Source organism: Zootoca vivipara, chromosome Z (genome assembly GCF_963506605.1).
Source record: "Zootoca vivipara chromosome Z, rZooViv1.1, whole genome shotgun sequence".
In the NCBI taxonomy this organism is placed as follows: Eukaryota; Metazoa; Chordata; class Lepidosauria; order Squamata; family Lacertidae; genus Zootoca; species Zootoca vivipara.
Window position 1 is genome coordinate 6,716,270 of NC_083294.1, and position 21,871 is coordinate 6,738,140.

General features: G+C 45.9%; 1 protein-coding gene across 1 annotated transcript in view; it reads right to left on the reverse strand.

Moving 5' to 3' along the window:
* Nucleotides 1–18,920: 18,920 nt before the first annotated feature.
* Nucleotides 18,921–21,871, reverse strand: part of PAPPA (pappalysin 1) — a 237,574-nt gene continuing 234,623 nt past the window's right edge. Inside the window, exon 22 of the mRNA XM_060270600.1 lies at nucleotides 18,921–19,706. Within this exon, the coding sequence (XP_060126583.1) occupies nucleotides 19,599–19,706 (108 nt within the window). The 3' untranslated portion in view covers nucleotides 18,921–19,598. The remainder of the gene's footprint in view (nucleotides 19,707–21,871) is intronic.

Genomic DNA, 21,871 nt, shown 5'->3' on the forward strand with positions numbered 1-21,871 from the left:
GCAGCAGAGCCAAACCAAATGCAGAATTGACATAAAAGGGGTCTTGACTGAAAGGAAGGATCTGTGGTTCCTTCTTTGGAAACTTTTTGACCATGTTATGCTCTGGCTTTGAAGCCAAGCCTGTTGCACTTTCCGGCTTCCTGAGACTTGGCAGGCTGTTGAGCACTCTGTTAATATATACTCAGGTGTCCCTACCACTGCTGGCTGGCTGCCTTCCTCTGAGCACGGTTCTACTCCAGTCGCACATTCAATACATGACATGGAAGAACCCAGACCCACACAATTGCCTCTACCTGCCCTAAAGGTTCTACAGCAGTGCCAGAAACTGACCAGGTGAAGGGGTTGGTGGAGGTTGGGAAGGTCAAACCAGCCTCTAGTAGCAGATTTAGCACCTCTAGCCCTTAGATGCCTTGACCAGACCAGGGAATTCTTGACATGGGCATAGGCTGTTCCCCCCCCCCCCCTGGAAATAGAGGCTATGGAAGACATTTGTGAGATCAAAAGACTTTTTCATGTACTTAGTTTCTCTCTGTGTGTGTATATATAGTTGGCATCCATCTGTCTTGAGAGACAACAGAGTGTGCCTCTGGGGATGAAATCAAATTGCTGGAGAATCACAGTGCCTGCTGTGGCTTCAGGGACGGGTAACTTGTAACTGTTTTCTCCTGTGTTGTTTTTGCTGCATTAGCAGCAGTGAAGTGAGCTCTCTGGGGTTCAGGCCTGAGCAGTGTCCAAAGGGAAGCAGAACAGTTCATTTGGCACTAGCTTGGCTTAGGAACTCCACTCCAGCTTTGTGTAGGCTTTATTCCTTAGCCTTTTCTTCTCCTGAAGATGTGTAGTGGATTTTGCAATACTTGAATAATATAAATACACAAATGGCCGAATAAAAGAGAGGGTGAGGAGGGGAATGGGGGCTGAGACACAATGGGTAGGGACAAAGATTATGCAGATGAAGGTACCACAGATGAGCACTTAGGATAGATATAATATGTTCATGCCCACAGAAGGGAAGATGGCTGGATCCCCAAGAAGAACATGCTCTACAAGGAGCCGTCTTCAGGCACTAGGCTTGTTGGCAGACCAACACTGAGTTACAAAGATGTTTGCAAAAAAAAAAACATGAAGGCTGAGAACAACAAACCCCATGAGAGTCCCTTGCAGCTGACCACAATGCCTGGAGACAGACAGTCAGGTTGTGTATCCACAGAAGTGACCAGAGGAGGAATGACTGCTGGGAGGAACACAGAGAAAATAAACACCATGGTGCACCAGTAGTAGCAAAACCGGATACCTTCACCTGCCCCACCTGCAATAAAACCAGTCTTTCCCTTATTGGTCCATACAGCTATAGCACACACTGTAACTCTTCAACAGTTTGACTTTACCCCCAAAGGTGCACATTTCCATTGTCTCCCCAGACAGATGGTTGCCTGCAACAACGATTTCCACTTCTGCTGCCTGAAGTGCTACTATCCATTTCACCACCCCAGGCCTCTTCAGTCTCAGTCTGCTGCAATTGTAGGCCAAGCATGCAATGTCATTGAAAGGAGATTAGACTAGCAAGGTAGCTACGGGATAGCTTGGATTTTTGCCCCGGGTGCAGCCTCCAGAGGAACACCATTGAGGCTCCAGCCTCTCTCTCTCTCTCTCTCTCTCTCTCTCTCTCTCTCTCTCTCTCTCTCTCTCTCTCTCTGTGTGTGTGTGTGTGTGTGTGTGTGTACGCAAATGTGTGTGGCAAGGGTGTGCTAAACTGGGTCTTTGACACAGGTAACATGAAGCCTCATTCTCTCCCCCCCCCCCAGGATTAGAGTGGGGGAGATCTGTCAGCCATTATTGTTGCATAGGCTGCCTCTGAACCAGGTGGTCCTATCTCTATCAATTGATGGGAAGGCAGCAGCAAAGGCAGTGTGTGTGTGTGTGTGTGCACTGTGCTTGTACCCAGTTTGCAGGATTCCCTTAAAAGGGCATCTGATTGGCCACTGTGGGAATCAGGATGCTGGACTAGATGCATCTTTGGCCTGATCCAGCCAAGTTGCATTTGTGTTCTTGAGCCACATTAGAATAGGTAGCAGCCATATGTTTGCATGTGCAGCAGCTCCCATTCCTTTCTCTGTGGGTTGCACCACCTTTTAATTAATGGGGGGTGGGGGGGCTACTGCTATTTGGATTCTCCATTGTAGGCATCAAAACCCTTGTTCGCTGGCTCTGTGATGAATCTGTGTGGACATTTATATGAAAATGAACTTGGGAAAGGTACCAATGGTCAGAGGTGTGTGGTGGGGCTGCTAGACAAGTGAGTCTGTATTATGTTGGGAAGAAAAGCTGTGGGGCTGGCTCCATGGGAACAGCCCCTCCAAGGTTGAAAGTTTATGAGAACAGGGTCATGGGCGGATCAGAGGCAGACCATTGTCAGCTTTTGCAAAATGGGGAAAGTTCCTTCAGTATGCAAGGCAGGGCATGGAAACAAGGGCACGTATAACCAGGGAACTGGTTAAGTCACCAAATCTGAAGTGAAGGCTCAACTCTCCAGTTGTGCCGTGTGGTTTGACTTCAACCACAACCACCCCCAAAGTTATAACTTTCAAATTTTCTGAATTTGCTACTGATCTTTAGGTGGTCAGGGATGCGGATTCTGCAGTCTTCCCCATGATATTTGTCTATAACTCCCACCCATCCCTGCCCATTGGGCAAGCAGGCAGAGGCTGATGGGAACTGGAGTCTCTCCAACAAGTTTGGGTGGGCCATAGATTCTGCATCTTCAGTAAGCTTAGGATACCTTCAATGAGCTTAGGATTTAGTAGCTTTAATTTTATTGCCCACGAAGAGGGAGACAGTGAAAGGGAAACAGGTTGAATGATGAGGAAAGATCTCAAAGATTTTGGTGGGGGTAGCCAACTGGGTTCACTTCAATTGCTGCTGGACTCAAGACTCCCGAGAGCCCCAGCCAGCATGGATGCATGAAGTACTGGGAAGTGCAGCTTTCTGGGACTCCTGACAAATATTAGATGCCTTGGGGAAATTACATTTCCCAGGGATCCCAGAATTAATGCACCAGGAGAGAAGAGAGGGCACTAAGACCTCCTGCCACTGCAGGATTTGTTGCTACTTGAGCTGTTGCAGTAGCAGTGAAATGAGTTGATTGATGGATAGAGGGATGGAGTTCTTTTTGTGTCTAAGATTCAGATCTGACCCAGGCAGGAACATAGGGCTGTAATGTTCTGCCTCCTGTGGAATTATCAGATCCTGAACTTTCATGGTCTCAGCATACTATCTCTATGTAGCTTGTTGTCAGGGAGTGGACTGAACAGGAGGAATGAGAAATGGCTCCTCTCAGAAGAGAAGAAGGAGTGGGAAGTTTTGCCCTCCCCATCTCCAGCAGTTTCAGGAGAAGGAAGCAGATAAGTTGCCACCCCATAGGTCTTTCGACTGTAAGATAGATCTCCTGCCGGGTGCTTGACTGCCCACAAACTGCCTCTATTCATTATCCAAGACAGAGCTGGCGGATTTGAGATACTTTTTGGAGAAGAATCTGGCAAGGGGTTTCATCAGACCTTCCAAGGCACCAGGAGGTTCCCCAGTGCTGTTCGTGAAGAAAAGGGGACCTACCGATTATGCACAACAGACTACTGAAAGATCAATAGCCTAATGGTGCCAAATCGCTATCCCCTACCACATACAGTATTGGGGATTTATTAGAAAGGCTAAGGTCAGCAAAGATTTTCATGAAGCTGGACTTAAGGGGTGCTTATAATTTGATCCATGTGAGGGAGGGAGATGAGTGGCAAACGATGTTCTGCACCAGGTATTGCAGTTTTGAACAGCTGGTCATGCCCTTTGGACTTCAGTCGGGGACAGCAGTGTTTCAAGCCTTCCTTAACCACCTTCTCAGTGACCTGGTGGATATGTTCATGAGTTCATGATCAGTTACCTTGATGATGTTTTGATTTACTCTGAAAGCCAGGAACAGCACAAGTGACATGTGACAGAGGTGCTGCAGAGGCTGAGAGAACACTGGCTTTATGTGAAGTTGGAGAAATGCCAATTCCATGTTTCTGTGGTAGATTTCCTGGGTTACTGCCTCACACCAGAAGGGGTGCACATGGATCCAGCTAAGGTGCAGAGCATAGTGTCATAGCAGGAACCCAAGAAGAAGAAAGACCTGTAGCAACTATTGAACAAGTTCGCGCCAGCCTATTCAAGACTGCTAGAGGGGTAATAAGCCATTTCAGTGGACAGCTGAGCAACAGGCATTCGAGCAGCTCAAAACCATGTTCACCTCAGAGGAATACCCAGCACATGCCAACTCCCACTGGCCACTGGTCGTGGAAACAGATGCCTCTGACAGGGCAGTGGGGGGCAGTACTGCTGCAAAAGGACCAGAATGGCAACCTATGCCCTTGTGCTTTCCACTCTAGAAAGCTGACTCCTTCCTGAGCAGAACTACACAATCTTGGAGAAGGAGCTTTTGGCTATCCAGGAAGCCTTCGAATTGTGGAGACATTTTCCAGAGGGGGCGCAACACCAGGTGGAAGTGAGCACTGACCATCATACTTTGGCGTATTGGCAGATGATGCAATCAATCAATGGCAGATTCGTTGGGTGCAGTTCTTTAACAGATTTGACTTTAGAGTGCATTATGTCTCCGGCAGTCAGAATCAAGGGGTGGATACCTTTTCCAGGAAGCTGGAGTATCAGGATGCTGAGCCAATTCTAGTGTATAGGCATATTTGAAATCAGAGCAGCTACAGATAGTGGCAGGGTCAGTTGTCGAAGTATCTGAATTTCAACTGAAGACACGGGAGAATGCTTTTGCAAAAGGCAAGTTAGAGGTGCTGCGGAATGATGCAGGTGACATTGAGGGGTTTGTGAAAAAGGATGGGTTACTTTATAGAGGAGGAACTCTCTATGTTCTGGAGGGAGATCTCCGAGCCAAGGTCGTATATCAATGCTATGATAACCCTACAGCAGGACACTTTGGGCAGCACAAGACACTATACCACATGACGAGGCAATTCTTGTGGCCAAGGTTGAGAAAGAATGTCAAGGAACATGTCCGAGCCTGTGAGATTTGTCAGCAGGCAAAGAGGCCCAGGGGCCCAGGGAAGCGCCTGCAGGATTGCTCCAACCACTACCCACACCACAAAGACTGTGGAAAGCCATAGCTATGGACTTCATCACTGATCTGCCTGAGTCGCAGCAGCAGACAGTAATTTGGGTAGTGGTAAGCCTGTTCACAAAAATGGCGCACTTTGTGCCCTGTAGAGGACTGCCGACCGCACAAGAGACGGCACAGTTTTTTGTAGATCATGTGTTCAAGTTGCACGGGCTCCCCCTTAAAGTGATTTTGGATCAGGGAACCCAATTCACCTCACCGTTCTGGAAGAAGCTCATGCAACTACTCAAAGTAGAAGTGTGTCTCACCTCAGCCCAACACCCAGAGTCTAATGGGGAAAGGACCAACGCCACATGGCAGCAGTACCTCCAGTGTTACATGAACTACCAACAAGATGATTGGGTGTCTAACTTGCTCTTGGCAGAGTTCGTGTACAACAATGTACTTCATGCTTCAACCCAGCAGACCCCCCCTTTTTTGCCAGTTATAGGAACCAGCCACATACTTTCCCTTCGCAAACCGACATATTGTCAGTACCAGCAGCAGAAGACTTTGTAGAAGAGTTAACAGCCATACAGAGCCTACTAAGGGAATGTTTGGATTATGCTATGGAGTTGTATAAGAGGACAGCTGATGCCCATAGATAAATAGGCAGTGACATAAAGGCGGGGGACCAGGTGAGGCTGTTTACAAGAGATTTGCCCCAGAGAGGTAGATGCAGGAAACTGGATCCTCAGAGGGTGGGGCCATTTGATCAATCTTTCAGATTCAGGTTGCCAGCCTCAATGAAGATACACCCTGTATTCCATAGGTCTGTGCTGTCCTCCGTAGTGCCAGCACACCCCTACCAAGCACCCAGGCAAGTGCCCCCCCACCTCCTGTCCTGGTAGAGGGAGGAGTTTGAGTAGAGCAGATTCTAGACTCACGCTTGAGATGGAAGAGACTACAGTACTTGGTTGCATGGAAGGGGTATGGGCCAGAAGAAAGGGAGAAGGGGTGGAGGGAGACAGGGGAGGAGGAGGAAAATTATGGAGGGGGGGTGATATCAGGGACTGGACTGAACAGGAGGAATGGGAAATGAACTCTTGGTCTGATTGGCTGCTCTCAGAAGTGGAGGAGTGGGAAGTCCCCCCCCTCCTGTCTCCAGCAGTTTCAGGGGGAGAGGGAGACATGGGTGATGTACAGCTGAATGAGGAAATCCTTAGTTACAAGATGGGGGGGGGGGAGAGTTAGATAGCAGACAGCAGAGACCTCCCTGGAGAGTATGAGAGACCCTCTTAGTCCAAGGGCTTGCTGATCCCTCCGCCTTCAAGAACAGAGAATGCGAAGAGATGTGACTCCTGTGACTTCACATAGGTTTCTAGGGTGTTGCGGGAGACAGAAGAGGAGGGACTCAGAGTAGCCAACCTCTCCTATGCGTGGAGATGTGGATCTTTTGTCTTGCAACCAGATGAATGAATAAAAAGCCACAAGATATGAACTGTTTGTTCTTCTTGCCACTCAGGCTACCGGGGGGGAGGAGAGGATACTCTTTGCCTGGCACTTGTTAACAGAAGCCTTGATTATTCCTTTCATATGTGGCTACTGGGTATTGAATCCAACCAAGAGCTCTGTGGCCACCTTCTAGACATTCTGTTGCACAAGGAATTCCATGGAGTATCCTTGAACTCCAGAAAATTTTTCTCATAGTTTTAAGAGTTTCTTGCACTATGGAGGCTGCAGAAAGCCAGACACTGAGGTTTCTGTGTAGCTGGATGGAAAGTATGCGTTTTTAAATTCTGAAGGTTTGGCGGGGGGAAAATATTGAATAAAAGGGATTCCCTTCTGCTTTCCCCCTCCAGCCATGCCCGCCCCTCCCCCCCCCGGTGGCTGTAAAGCTCATTTATAGCCACTTCCATGAGCTGGAGCCATAATACGTGATGGAAATAGCAGTTGGAATTTGCAGAAATAAGACAGCTAGCATTTCATATTAAAAACAAAAAGAATCCTGGCCCTTTTGAAAAGACGGTGGGGATTTTAACAATGCTTCCAGTGCAGCAAAGCCCCACAGTAGTGGTTTTGGGAAACTTTATTAGGCTTTTTTTTCCAGAGCCTGATCTATAGGTCAGGACTGAAGGAACTGGATGTTTTAGCAAGGGAAGAAACTTTATGCATGAAAATTCAAGGGAAATTGCCAGCACAGGCACATAATGGCAATGGCAGGTGAAGGAAGGGCTACAAGAATGACACAGGACACTGGTATGGGGGTGAATTAGGCCCCAACTTTATGGATTACAGGAAAGACTGGGTTTGTCTAAGGCAGGGGTGGCCAACTCCCAACAGACTGCGATCTACTCACAAAGTTAAAAACTGGTAGTGATCTACCCTCTTTTTGGGGGTTCAGGTCAAAATTGTCGAGCTTTTTTTAGGGGAGCCACAGTTGTTCATCTTCTTTGGGGGGAGCCAATGATCTACCAGTGATCTACCAATAGATCACGATCTACCTGTTGGACATGCCTGGTCTAAGGCATTGGGCATGTTTCCAGCATCAGACAACCCGCCTGCTACCTGATAGGAACCTGGTGGGGGTCAAGCTTCTGCTGGGGAGTCACTTCCAACGTGGAATGGATTCCACAACCCTGTACAAGCCACCGTTGGGAGAGGTGTATTGGCCCATCGGTCCCTCAGTGGACTTCTGTGCAGAGTCACCCCTCCTGGACCCCTCTAACAAGGTGCACCTGTAACTAAGGATCCAGCCCAATACCTTATCCACCAGAGTTGTGACAGTTGCTTTGAGGTAAGCAAAAAAAACTGCAACCCAGCCAATTTGCTTACAGGAGAAAATTCTGCCTTGGCCCCAATACAGTGACTTAATAAACCACAGCATGGTCTGTAGGCAACGTGCCCATTTCCTCCCTCCCCATACAGTCCCCTAAAGACTGGCTGGCTAGAAAATCTTAGGATGATCAGCCAAGAGGGCATTCAACACCTGGCCACCCTTTTAAATAAGCTAGAGGTGGGCTGCTCACAGACCCCAAGCCCTTGCCTCCGATTGGCAAAGTGGGCTTGCAGCTGGAGGTGGGCAGTGGCAGTCATTACCTTCCCTAGTAGTGCCGGAAGATGGCAGCCTTCCTGAACCCACCACGGCCATCCCGTGTGGCAACAGCCGCCCATCCGGAGTTCCAGGTGAGTGGATATTTACAGCTGATTCCAATGAAATGAGATTTCTTCCCTCCCCTTTTAATGTGTGTTTCTCTCTCTTGAAACCAAGTTGCCCTGTACTTCATGAGCATGAGAAAACAATTGACTGCAGGACTAAGTGGCCTTCCAGATATTTTTGGACTCCAACTCAAATTTTAAGAGCCCAATGTCACTTTGGTCAGTTTCTAGATGTGGAGCAGGGCCAGCAGGTCTGTCACGCCACTTTGACCTTCATCTTAAGCAGCAAAAGATCTTTGGCTGTCCCAAGCATATTGAAAGAAGGTAGGGAGAAAATTGGGTCTGGAGACAGATACCCATGACAAGGAAAGTGTATATGAGGTTTCTGGTGTGGGACATCTGCAGAACAATTGTCAGGTGTGGTAAAATGTCTGCAAATGTTTTTTTCTTCCGTTTTTTAGCCAGTGTCCACCTATGCAATGCAGGTAATTTGGAAGAGCAAGGAGAATGATGGTGGCAAAGCAGAGATTATCCATGGCAGCAATGCCTTGCTGATGTGATTGTTGGGACCACTTCTTGGCTAGCAGCCATTGGTAGGTCCTGCCTCCACTTTCACAGGCAATATTTGGCTCTGAATACCAGCTTCTGGCAATAGTGGTGTTGTGCCAATGTCCTGCTTTTGGGCATCTGGTTGGCCACTGTGAGAAGCTGATGCTGGACTAGATGGGCTATTTGGCCTGATCCAGCAGTCTGGCTCTTCTTAGATGCAGTGGAGGATGCTACCCGTCTCCTATACTGAAATTGTCCTTATCCAGTGAATACTAATGCAGGACTGCTATCATTGCAAGAGAACTGTGACATTTTAATATTGATATTGAAGCACTTCAAGAAACTCGGAAGAGCAGGAGAGGCACAACTGAAGGAAGAAAAAAGAGGCTATACATTCTTCTGGAAAGGTCTACCTGGACAAGAACAATGATTACATGGAGTAAGCTTTGCTATAAAAAATGATCTTGTGAAGCTCTTGTCAAAAGTCCCTATCGGCATTAATGAGCAATTTTCAACCCTTCAAATGAAGCTCACCAAAAACCAGCAGGCAACTGTTTTAAGCGCTTATGCACCAACACTGGATGCTGATGAAGACATTAAAGAAAATTTTTATTCTCAGTTGGATGCCATCCTATCAGAAACACATATGGAGGATAACATTATCCTCTTGAGTGATTTTAACACAAGCGTTGGGTAAGATTTCGATCTGTGGCCAGGAACTATTGGGAAAGAAGGAATTGGCAACAGCAACTAGAACGGAATTTTACTTTTGACCTTATTAATTTATTTAATTTATATATTGCCCTATACCCGGATGTCTCAGGGTGGTTCACAACGTAGTGTGTGCACCCTCGGAGGATGACCTCCCAACCATCCTAAATACCTTCACAGAAGCTTATGGAAAGCTTGAACTATCGCTCAATATCCAAACAAACAAACAAAGTGTTGCACCAACAAGCCCCAAACAACCCCTCTGCAGTGCCACAAATCCAACTTAATGGTGTAACGTTGGAAGGTGTCAATCACACTGTTAAGACTATGTTCATGGAAGACTTTCTTACTCGGCTACGAGTGATCGCCAAAGAAATGAAGGTAGCCTGACTACTACACCAGGTGGGTTCATAGTAAGACCTTGCTCGTTTGCAACCTGATCACAGATGAGGGAGCCAGCCTGGTGTGTATTACTGAGATATGGTTAGGTGAGATGGGTGAAGTAGATCCTTCCTCTGTAGTGAATGGTGTTTGTTTCTCAATTGTGCTGCAGTTATTGTTCACTTCCCTAGCCCCATGGTACAGTACATGAAAGGAAGGAAGCTTAAGTCACTGGAATCGGAATAATAAAAAGGACCTCCATCAAGTTCAGAACTCTTTTAATACAAGCTTTTATACTGCTGCTTTTGAGTCTTTGTTTTCTCAGGTAAAGACCACATATATATAACTTTAACATACAGGAATAAGACAATGGGGAAATAGTGCTGATGCATGATGGGAAAAAATTATTATTATTTCAATACCGTATTTTTCCATCTATAAGACGCCCCCATGTATAAGATGCCCCCTATTGGGGGGACCCCAGATTTAAGTAAAGGGAGGTGAATGTATCTGTGTATAAGACGCCCCCTAATTTTTGACATTATTTTCAAGGAAAAAACTTAGCCTTATACATGGAAAAATATGGTATGTGAAATATAACCAGTTACCTGAAAAACTGAGGGAGGGTATGGGGAGGAAGAGAATAATTGAAAATGAGCAAATACCAGACCTGTAATAAAAAAAGACATTTAAACAAAGACCCTGAACAGGAAAAAACCAACAACACCAGTACAATCATAGAGAAAATAACTGTACTACTAAAAAGGTAATAAATTAGATGAACAATTGTGTAAATATAATTTTTTTAAAAAAAGATGACAATCTTAATAAATAAGGTGTTTTTTTTTTACTATTTACATCTTTATATATTGCTTGGAGATTTAAATTAGATTTTGTTAAAAAACAAACGAACGCAGCAACGGAACAAGTAAAATAACCAGGAGCAGCAAAAGTACAGGCATGAGGTACCAAAATAAGGTTTAAACTGTGTTTTTGTTTTGTCCCTCCAACTTCCTTCATACTTCTCTCTCTCTTTCTCTCTTATACAGTAGACCCGTAGAACTCTTATGCAAATAGTTCCATTTAACTTTTTGGGGGAGTGGGGGGTGGTAAGTATTGGTTGAAACTGACTTGTAGCTGATGCCTGAAGTACAAATTCCATAATAAAATCACCAATAAGTGTAACCATCATAACTGTAACAATAAAAAAAGATATAATATGGTTTATCATTATGGAGGAGCAGTTGGTAATAGGAATAATTATATTATCTATCAATATATATATATATTTATATCTATATATGTTGCACTAGAAGAGATCACAGTTTTATTTGCAAATATTACTATATTATATTCGGATATAGCTCAAAATACGTATTCTGCTTCTCTTGAAGGCAGCAGCAAATGGGGTGTACTCCCCCCCTTACACTTGTGTTTTGTTTCAAAGGAATCGAGAGACAGACCCATAACTTCAGTCGGAGCAGTTTATGTCCCAGGAGCTCAAGTGCTGCAAACCCCACAAATCTATTTCCCATCCCTCTTACTCCTCTTGCTGGTGAAAATTAAACCCTTGACGTCCATCAGCCAGATCCAGCAAAGGGGTTGCTGGTAGAGTGCTGGTTGCCCTCCAGCTAGCCCAATAAGAGTGTGGTGTGGTGTGTCTGTGTATGGGAGGGACTGTTCTGTGACTACCCATGACTGTACATTCAGTTGCCCTTGCTAGATCTGACTCCACAGGTATGTTGTCAGCTCTGAAAACACTGAGTTACCTGCTTAGGGCACATGATCATGGTGTGCATCAAAGTGTTTCTGTCCTACAATCAGCAGAGTGTGGCTTTGGTACATTACACTTAATTTCCTATTTACCTCCTTATTGGGAAATGATTGAGAACAAAGCAGGAAAGATGGCTTCAGACCTACTTTTGAAACCTGAACCAGTGGCTGAAATGTAAGCCTCACTACTTTTCCCCCAAGGCAGTGTGAGGAACCTGTGGAATTCCAGCTTCTATCACCCCCTGACCACTGGCCACATTGACTGGGACTGATGGTCCCAGCAATATTAGAGGGTTGAGGGGAGGTGACATACATTTCCCCACTTCTGTTCAAAATAACTTGCACGCCTCTGTGACTTTTTGGACTGGGCCCTCAAACTATCTCTGTGGCAGGCATTCCTGTGGGCTGCAAATATGCTCTGTTTGCCCCTTCTGTGCCTTTGGGGTCTAGGGAATGTCTGTTTTCAGAAGAGTGGGTGGGAAACATGTGGGTTTCACAAGCGTTCCTTTTGGCCTTTTCCCAGCTTAAGGGGGCCAAAAAGATCCAGCCACTAGGTGGGTTTCTAGGTCAGCTACATTCTACCTCTCCTCAAACATGCAACAACTTAGCACTCAGGGCAGGGGCTAGCTATGTGAAAGCAGCATGACTAGTCTGGTCAGTGTTAGCTATCCATTCCTTTGCCTTGCCAACCCATTTCTACTGTCGGGTTGTGCAAATGTGTGCAGCTTTCCATGTGACTGTACAGCTCTACAGAATGGATAGATCTGCCATTTTAATTGTTTGGAAGCACAAGAACACATGACTCAAACCTGCTAACACTTTGCAAGTCTGTTTTTCTCTTGAAGCAGCAACAGTAAGGGTATATCCCAGCCACTGCTAGTGATTTGTACCTCTTTCCCAACACATGCAAACACACGTGGAAGCTTGATACAAAGAGGTGATCTCTGGTTCTAGGAAAAGCTTTGACTTGGGACAAAAGTAGGTGCTATGGAATGGGTAATGAAAATATACCTTGTTATGCTGTTAGCGAAAGGGCCTTATCTTATTGGAAGAGCATCTGCTTGGAATGCAGGTCTCAGTATTAACCCCCAGCATCTCCAGAAAGGACTGGCTATGTCCCCTGTCTGAAATCAGCTAGTGCAGCTTCTTTCATACCTGCCTAATGCACGGGCAAAAAATCTCCACTTTTGCACAACTTGGGAAACAAAGAGGCCCCACTTCCAAGGAAGAGTCTGCCTGATTGCACCAGGAGCTCCTGTTCCCACCGTATGCTGGAGAAGGGATGAGCCAGGGAGAGCAAATTAGCCTTGGTCCAGTTGCGCAGCAAAATTGAGACACTTCTCTGTTTGTGCTGCAAAAACATTAGGCTACTCTGCCTATACTGGGCCATTATCATTACACCAATGGTGGGAAACCTTTGGCCCTCCAGATGTTGCTGAACTATAGCTACTATCTGCCTAAGTATGCATGAGGAAATAGGGGAGCTGCCTCCGGTAGTGTATGCTGGTGATGCAGTGGTGGTGATACAAGCCCCATCCAACAATTCTCCATAAGCTAGCCTGCTCTGTGCCTCCTAAGCCTTCTGATATGGTGGAAGACATGAGCATAGAAATTTAGATCAACTGGCTGGAACCTGTATGTGTACTGAGTGGGCACCATTTTGTCCTTTGCTTCTAGAAGAAGATTTGGGTTGGCCCTGTCTTCTCCTAAATCCTTAGGATGGTGCAAGCAGTGATTGTTTGGTGTACTTTATACATGTTGGTCACGTATGCATCAAGGAGGGCAGTGCAATGGTTGTTTTCCAGTTTTGTGACCTGAGCAATAAAGATGGACCTGGTTTGGGATATGTTGAGGACCAGTGAATATTTTGAAGAATTGTCTCCTAGTACCCATACTGGGTATAAACTCATCAGCAGGAACACTTAGTGGCTGCTCCCATAATCCTTTGCAACACATACCACCCACAGTTAAGGGCATTACTCTCCCCTAACCTAACCAACATCATGCATTGGTAGTAAATGCTGTCCAGATCAACCTGACTTCCATGATAAACAAGATCTGCTTGAGGAAGTAAGAGGAACACTGATTCTAGAAATGGCCTTGGACTGTGGGATGGACAAGGGATGGAGCTGTGAAAGTGTGTGTGGTAAAATAGGGATGGGGAACAATTACTCTGCCAGATGTTGCTGGACTCTCAGCTTCCATCTGCCCCAGCCAGCATGGTCAATGGTCATGGATGATGGGGTGTGCAGTTCAATGCAGTCTGGAGGACCTCCTCAGTTCCTCCTCAGACCTAGTGAATTCACGGCAGAGGCAAGATTTGAGGTCCATCTGATTCAGCATTGTCTATGTCAGGGATGGGGAAACTGGTGACTCTATAGGTATTATTGGACTCCAACTCCCAGCAGCCATAGTCAGCAGGGCTAGTGCTCAGGAATGGAGTTGGAGTCCAGCAACACCAGGAAGGACAGAGTCTCCTCATCCCTCCTGTAAAACAACACATATTATACTGTTAGAATTAGTATACTGCACATATCACACACACACATATATTAGAATGTTAAGGTATTAACCATGCTATACATGCAGCACTTTTCATGGCAGCCCAATCCTGTATAGAAAGTCCAAAGGCAGACAGAGATAGTGCCCTCACATCCCCTACAAACTTTGCCATCTGTGGCTGACCTAGCTGTTCTGCTAATCCTGCACCACCTATCCAGTAAATGATTTTTTTTTCTTAATGAGAAAACATTGATGTTTTCCCCAAGAACTGGGATCATCTGTCTAATCATTTTAGCAGCCGCCTTCTTTTGCATTCTTCTTCTTTTGTGTGTGCTGTCGTTCTTTTGAATTTAGTCCGTGCGGTTAGGAGAGCTGTGAAACACTGGAAGTTGTATCAAATACAGTCTGATCAGTGTGGACTGGGTTAGGGGGAGAGATGCAATTTCTTTGCCCTCAAAAACATCTTGGGAGGAATTAAAGTAAACCCCCCCCCCCAAATGACAGACATACCAAGGGAAAAGGCAGGTGCCTATGAAGTACTACAAAGCATAAGGGAAAAAGGAATCAGGGCAAACCGAAATTGGCAAACGTTATTGGACTCCAACCCCGACCAGCTGTAGCCAACATAGCAAAGAGCCCGGGATGGAGGGCATCATGTTGGCCAACCCTGGATTAGACAATGAACCCAATTCTCTGACTCCCCTTCCTAGGAAGCTTACTGTGTGTGCACACAGCTCTGAGCTATCTCCGCAAGACTTGCACAAGATAATATTTCATGAGATTTGTGCCCACCATATTATAACACCCTCAAGTTATTTGAGTCTCTCTGTCTGACTGACTGTCCTTAGCTGTTAGAAATGGATGTTTCCTTGAAAACACGTGCAGTCCAAGCAATAATGCTGCATCTCCTCTTCCCTTTCTTTGCACCATCCACTTTTGTCTTTTCCTTTCTCCTCTTCAGTAGCCACTCAAATCAGTTGCAGCAGGAAATGTTGGTTGAGAATCTTTCAGGTTTAAAAAGCAGGCAGGCAAGCAAGCAAGCAAGCAAACAAACAAACAAACAAACAAACAAACAAACCTCCCCGCTTTCTCTCTCTCTCTCCTTTTTTAAAAAAAGACAGAAACAAAACACAGGTAAAACCTAGAACAAACCGACAGTTACAACCAAGTGACACCAGAATGGAGGTAGCTGAGTCCTGCTTCCAAAGCACCTTCCAGCGGCTAAAACCCTCCTCATCGTCTTGATGGACAAAAAAAATCCAGGCCACCAAACCAGCCCAATATGTTTGAAAGGGTGGAGGGTGGTGAAACTTCTAGGAGGAGTCATTTGCCCTTAGCATTTGTCAATTTGTTTCAGAAAATTTATACACCACTTGATGGTTAAAAACAAACAAACAAACTCAAAAGTGGTATAATATGCACAATGTTATCTTTTTGATTGCTTTCAAATCACCTGTCCCTTGCACATTTGAACTGATTTGCTTGCACAAAGTTTGCAAACAGGGCAATGCTGGCTATTTATTGTTTATTCTTATTTGTTTGCAGGGAGGTTATACAACCTTGCAGAGCCTTTTTGCCCTGGAGCTTAAGTGAGGCTCCCAGGCTGTGCGAGTGTATACGCAAATGCACATGGGATGTGTGTGCCAGGCTGGGTCTTTGACCCGGATGAAATAAAGTCTAGTTTTGCCCCTGCAACCTTGTGTCAAATGAATGTTACTCCAGAGTTTCCAGTGCACCCCCCTCATCACTTTCCTTTTTGCAAAAAGGCTAGCTCTTTTTCTTTCTTTTGGCTGAGTGGAGTGCTCTGAAGAGGTGGCAGGTTTGTAGCACAAGAACACCAAATCCACTTTAATTGATGCAACCCCTAATTAGTGGGCATGTGATTTATTCCCACCTGAACACAGCAACAGTATGGAATGAGTGGAGTTAGGAGAATAAAAGCAGTTTCCCAATTATTTCAGGAGCTGGCTAACATGGAATAGGATGCAAACCAGCATGGATAGACAATTCTGTCTAATTTCAGTTTCTCATTTCCCCCCCAATCTTAAATTCAATTTCTGAACTTTAGTTCATTTCTGCATCAGTGTACAATTTTTTATGTCCTTATGAAAATTTGGCAGCATTTTAGAATGAAATTAACCTAATAAATCTATTTTGTATGCAATTTTATCTATAATGCATATTCTTGCGAGCCATTTCCCATAGTCATAATAATTGATCATTAATGTTATTATTGTTTTGTACATTTATATCCTGCTTAATACCAGGACAGCATTTAAGCAGCTGACAAAAATATAATGCTTTTTTGTATGTTGCTTTTACCAATGTGGTGTTTTTACTACACACTTTTTCTGAATATTTGCATTTCCCCCCCCCCCCCATATATTATTTGGCATTGCAAATTCCAAAGAAGTGTGAAACCCGAAGGACAGCAGCATTTTAGTCTGTGGATTGTTTTTGTGAAGTGTGAATTAGATAGGTTTCCACTGAAATACAAACCAAACTGAATCCTCCCCCACCCACCCCACCACAATTCTTATTCATGAACAGAGTTGGTGCTTTTTAAAGCAACTGACACCGAGACAGCCACAAGGAAGTTCTGTAGGAAATTATTGGGTAAGAATGTTTCTGATAAATCAAATTCACTTGCCTTTTTAAAGTCACACCCCACCCCCACACATACTCCCTTATGTATTTCAGCTGGAATTTGTTTTTTAAAAGAAGTTCTCAGATGGGAAAAGATTCCCATCTTAAATTCACCTAAAACTGGATGCTCTTGGGACTACAGAATGATATTTTGCATGGCGGTGGATGAGAATAATGTCTCCAAACCATAGTTTGATAAGTGTGGGGTGTGTGTGTGTGTGTGTGTGTGTGTGATTTGTTTTGAGTAAATGGCATGGAAGCAGGAAAAGGTTAACCCTTTCTTCCCCAAGTGCCACTAGCAGGATTTAATTCAGAGCCCCCCCCCCCGCTGCTTAGAAAGAGGTAGAGCTGCAGACCTGCACACACCTTACCCCCACATGTCATTTAATTTGACCTTGTCATGCCTTTCCCTGAAGAATACTGGGAAAGTCACTTGGGTTCTGGGCATAGCTGCCAAGTTTTCGCTTTTCTCGCGAGGAAGCCTATTCAGCATAAGGGGAAATCCCTGTAAAAAAGGGATAACTTGGCAGCTATGGTTCTGGGTGTTTTTGAGAACTCTTTGTTAAAAGTTCCCAGAATTCCTAGGGGTGAGAGCAGGACTATTAAACCAGTTTATGTTTATGTCTGATGCATAGGCATGCCCAATTTGAGAATCAGTTAGCAGCAGACCAGGGTTCTTTTAAACTTGAAATATTTCCATTGGCTGCGAACAGGCCCCCACCCCACACAATTTGCTGGAATTTAAATACAAAGGATAGATGTGGGGAACCTACTTTGCCGAATCACGTGAGTGGCCAGTGGTTTCTCTTCCCCATAATGGCATCCTGTTATGTCAAGATGGGGCTACTGCTTTTTCCAAAATGGCAAGCAAACAATCCTGGCAACAAATCAAATTGTGGCTGTTCCATCACCGGACGACCTAAGACTTGGCTTCTTTTGGCAGACACCAGAGGGAATTGTAGTCAATTCTTCAGATTCCCTGCAGAGATTGGAGACCCTGAAGTTTTACAAGCCCAGGACCCTGTGTGCAGAATGTAGAGTTCTAGCAGCAATAATTGCACATGGAGTCCAATGACTGAGAGAGAGGGGGGGATGGGGGGAAGTGGGCAGCTACCAAGAGCTAACTCCAGATATGATGGTGTGGAAGAGATTAGACAGGCAATGGCAGGAGCATTGTGGGGTCCTGCCCAAGAGGTTAATACTGATAAGGGTTGTTCCACACAGCTCAAGGGTCTTGCACCAGGTAGCTTCTATCACTTTGGGAAAGCCCCCCCCCTCTCTCCTCAGTCACAGCTTGTGTTATTGTCTCAGGGATTTTATATTTGGGGGAGAAAGGTGATGGAAAAGCCACATGCCCACACGAGGCTTTGTATGCAGCTGAAATGTCATTTGGGGCCTTGAGGGTTATTGGTCGCATCCAACCCACTGAAATGAGCAGATCTAAGTGGGCTAGGGCCATCAAATTCAAGGGGGTCTACTCTGAAGAGAACTTAGTTGGGTATGTTTTGGGGGCTGATTGGTGTCTTGTTTTCTTTGTCATGCTTGAGGAAGGGAAGGTGGGGAGGAACCCCAAGGTGGTTTGGAAGGCAGGCAACTGGTAAAGCGGCTTAAGGCAGACTGTTTGGTTGCTTGGAGGTTAAACAGCACCCTGTTCCTGACACAAGTAGGGAATCAGTTTTACGGGATATAGCAGCAGCAAGAGTAACAGCAGCAGCAGAATGGAGGTTTGGTTGGCCTTCTTGCTTTTCCTTTTCTTCTCTGTTCCCTGTTGGTGGTGCAGTGGGACTTCCATCCTCCACCCCCAGCTTAGCAGCTTAAGCCACCACCACCCTTGACCCTCAGCTCTTTGCCAAAGAAATGCATCCTCTCCGTCAAGCACTGGCTTAAGCATCTCAGGACGCCCCTTCTCCTTGTCTGCAAAGCTGGCAAGCAATTCTTCTTCATCTTCTTCCTCCCCTCCCCTCCTCCTTCTTCTTTCCAACCCAACCCCAACAAACCAAATGGCTTGCTGGCCTGCCTTCCTTCCTTCCTTCCTTCCTTCCTTCCTTCCTTCCTTCCTTCCTTCCTTCCTTCCTTCCTTCCTTCCTTCCTTCCTTCCTTCCTTCCTTCCTTCCTTCCTTTTTCTCACACCCTCATTGAGCATGAAGGGAGTCTGAGCGTACAACACTGAAGGCAGCCAAGGCAATGCACTCCTTCTTCTGTTGCCATGGCATGCTCCTCTCCCTCTCTCCCTCTCTCCACCCTCCCAACTTCTCTATAAATATCAGGTACATATTTATATATGGCTTGGTATTTTTTTGCCTTCATCTGCATACAAAAGAGGAGGGACTTAAGCCAAAATACATACAAACCCACAAACCGAACCACACATTGTTCAAACGAGGTGGATGCACAATTGCGTCACACATGATGCCTCCTCCTTTCCTTCGTCTCCGGGCACATTTTTGTTGTTGTTTTAAAAAAAGTCCTCTTTGACTCAGCTATTTGCCATTTCTTGTTTTGCTTCTTCTTGCTAGGTAAGATATGTTTAATACAAGAGCCTGCCTCTCCCTCCACCCTCCACCCCCCCCCAAATTTCAGTTCTCCTTGGGCAAAGAAATTAAAGGCAGACTGGTTGAGTTCTACAGGTCCCAGGTGCAGAAACACCATTGAGTTGAGCAGCTGAAATTGTTTTGTTTTTTAAACAAATGAGGAAAAAAAACCACACAATACCAACAAAAATGGGGTAAGTGACGATGCCTCTCTCCTAGCCTTTGGAGGTGGTTTCTCTTCTGTCATCTTGGTATTATCCAAAGCTGAAGGCGCGAAGCTCCCGTCGGCTGTGCTCTTGGGCGCTGGGGTCCCGACAAGCACAATCCCCCTGCATGTCACAGGACATTGGGAAGGGGATGACCTGCACAAAGGAAACCAAGAAACATAGGGCATCAGTGCATCACTGTTATTTGGAAAGCTGCTTAAAAGGATTTCTAAAAGTACAACAGGGTAGGGCTTTTTTGGTGTTAACACCATGTTTGTGGACACCCCCCCCCCCGATGGATATACACTTGGCTTCTTCTTTCAAATGGGCCTTAAAGACTTGGGGAAGCTCCAGACAACCTAGACCATTCATCCTGATTTGGTTTGTACCAACGTTCTGCAGAGGTTTGGCACTCTCTGTATCAATGATTTGTTCTGACATGTTTGTAGGAAGGCTTATATGGCAATGAGCATTCATCCTGATTTGCTTTTGGGGTTTATATGCCGTCCCTGTGAGGGGATTGTTGCGGCTACTCCCGAGTAAAGACGCTTCAGTCCGCTCTGTCTTTAAGAGGTTTATTGTGCATACTATTTACAGTGTAGAGACATCAGAAAACATGACTGCCTAGTCGCTCCCAGAATCCAGCAATACCGCCTTCCAGTTTCTGGTCCAACATAAGAGCTTGGGGACCCCAAAACGCCTCCCCTTCATCCTACGTCTGGGCGCCTCAAATCAGGCGCCGGAAGGGGCTGCATCCCATCTCCCCTTTGTTGGCTGGGACGTTGCTGTGACTCCACTGCATCGCTGAGCCTTTCTTCCTCTACTGGCCGTCTTGAGTCGATGCAAGGGCTCAGCAGCATCTTGGAGCCCTCCCTTCATACCGCTCCTTCCTGACCCGCTGCTGACGCTATCGCTGGGCGAAGTGCTGGTCAGGATGACTGGGGGAGGCTCCCTGTAAGGAGTCCCCCTGACAGTCCCCAAGCCTTTTCCAGTACATTTCCCAACCATCACATTCCTAACCACCAGAAGTCATTTTTATGAAAACCGGTATCTAGTAGATCTGTTCCACTAGGGTGACAGAAGGATTTAAATGTGCTTTAACTATGCAAGCCTTAAATATCCAGAATGGACTTGAATCTCTCCAGCAAAAGCCTGCCATCTGGAGGTGGTGTTATACTGAGCCACCGACCTGTCAATAAATGAGCCACATGGCTTAGCCTTTAGAAGACCATTAAATCCGAAACCAATGAAATTGGGTCAGGGACAGGAATGAGACCTTTTCTGCAGCCCATAGCTGGAGTTGGGTGGGATCAGAAGCAAAAGTGGGTGCAGAACTGAGAAGATGCTTGCATTTTGTAATGCTATGTCCCTACTATACAAAGTTAAGAGGCTTCTATGCCTGCCACCTGCCTCCTCCACCCAGGTGATCAAAGAGGCCTTGTCTCATTTTAGGAGCACATTTAAGCAGTTAAGGTGAGGAGCTGGGCCAGTGTGGCCTGGGAATGCCCCAAAGGCTGGACAGAGGTGCCTGGGCCAATAAAGAAGTGTGGCCTGGGGGGGGGGTGTTTCCAACGGCTGGATATACATGCCTAGAGGCTGCATTTTGCTCCTGGGCCTGAGATTCCACACCCCTATGCAATAATCTGCCAGCATTTACAATGTAGCCTGGCTTAGCAACAACCCACCTACCCCGGTCACACTTGCCCTCCCTAACAGTTAAGCTCCCATCCAGATCAGACCCAGGCTTCCCTGCCCAGCTTTCCCAGGTGAGCAGAGTTCTGGATTTGGGGTAGGAGGTCACATTTTGCCAAGCGAGGGTGGTTGAGGGGCTTGCAAGGAATGGAAGAAGGCTATATTGTGCGAGAGCTGCTGCCTGTCTCTTTAACTGAAGAAGTGAGGGCAGGAACTGGAGCAACAGCTGGGTGTTGCTTTGGTGAAAGGAAGTTGATTTCAGTGGATTGCATCAGGATTTTACATAAAGTAAAGAGCAGGGCAAAACTGGGGTTGGGGTGGGGGTGGGGAGACTTTGGTGCCTGGAATGAATTCCCAAGAGTCTTTTCCATTTATTGAGCCAGAGTTAATGACCTATTTCCCTTCCCTTTCTGAACGATGCCACAACCTGTTCAAATGTTTTTAGCAAGCGTAAATGTGCGTTCACTCCCTGCTGACACATTGGCTTCTTCCTGCTATGGCAATTCTTCTTCTTCTTCTTCTTCTTCTTCTTCTTCTTCTTCTTCTTCTTCTTCTTCTTCTTCTTCTTCTTGTAAACCATGGTACAGGTCATGTAAGGGGCCCCTCTCTCACCCCTCCCATCTGTCCTC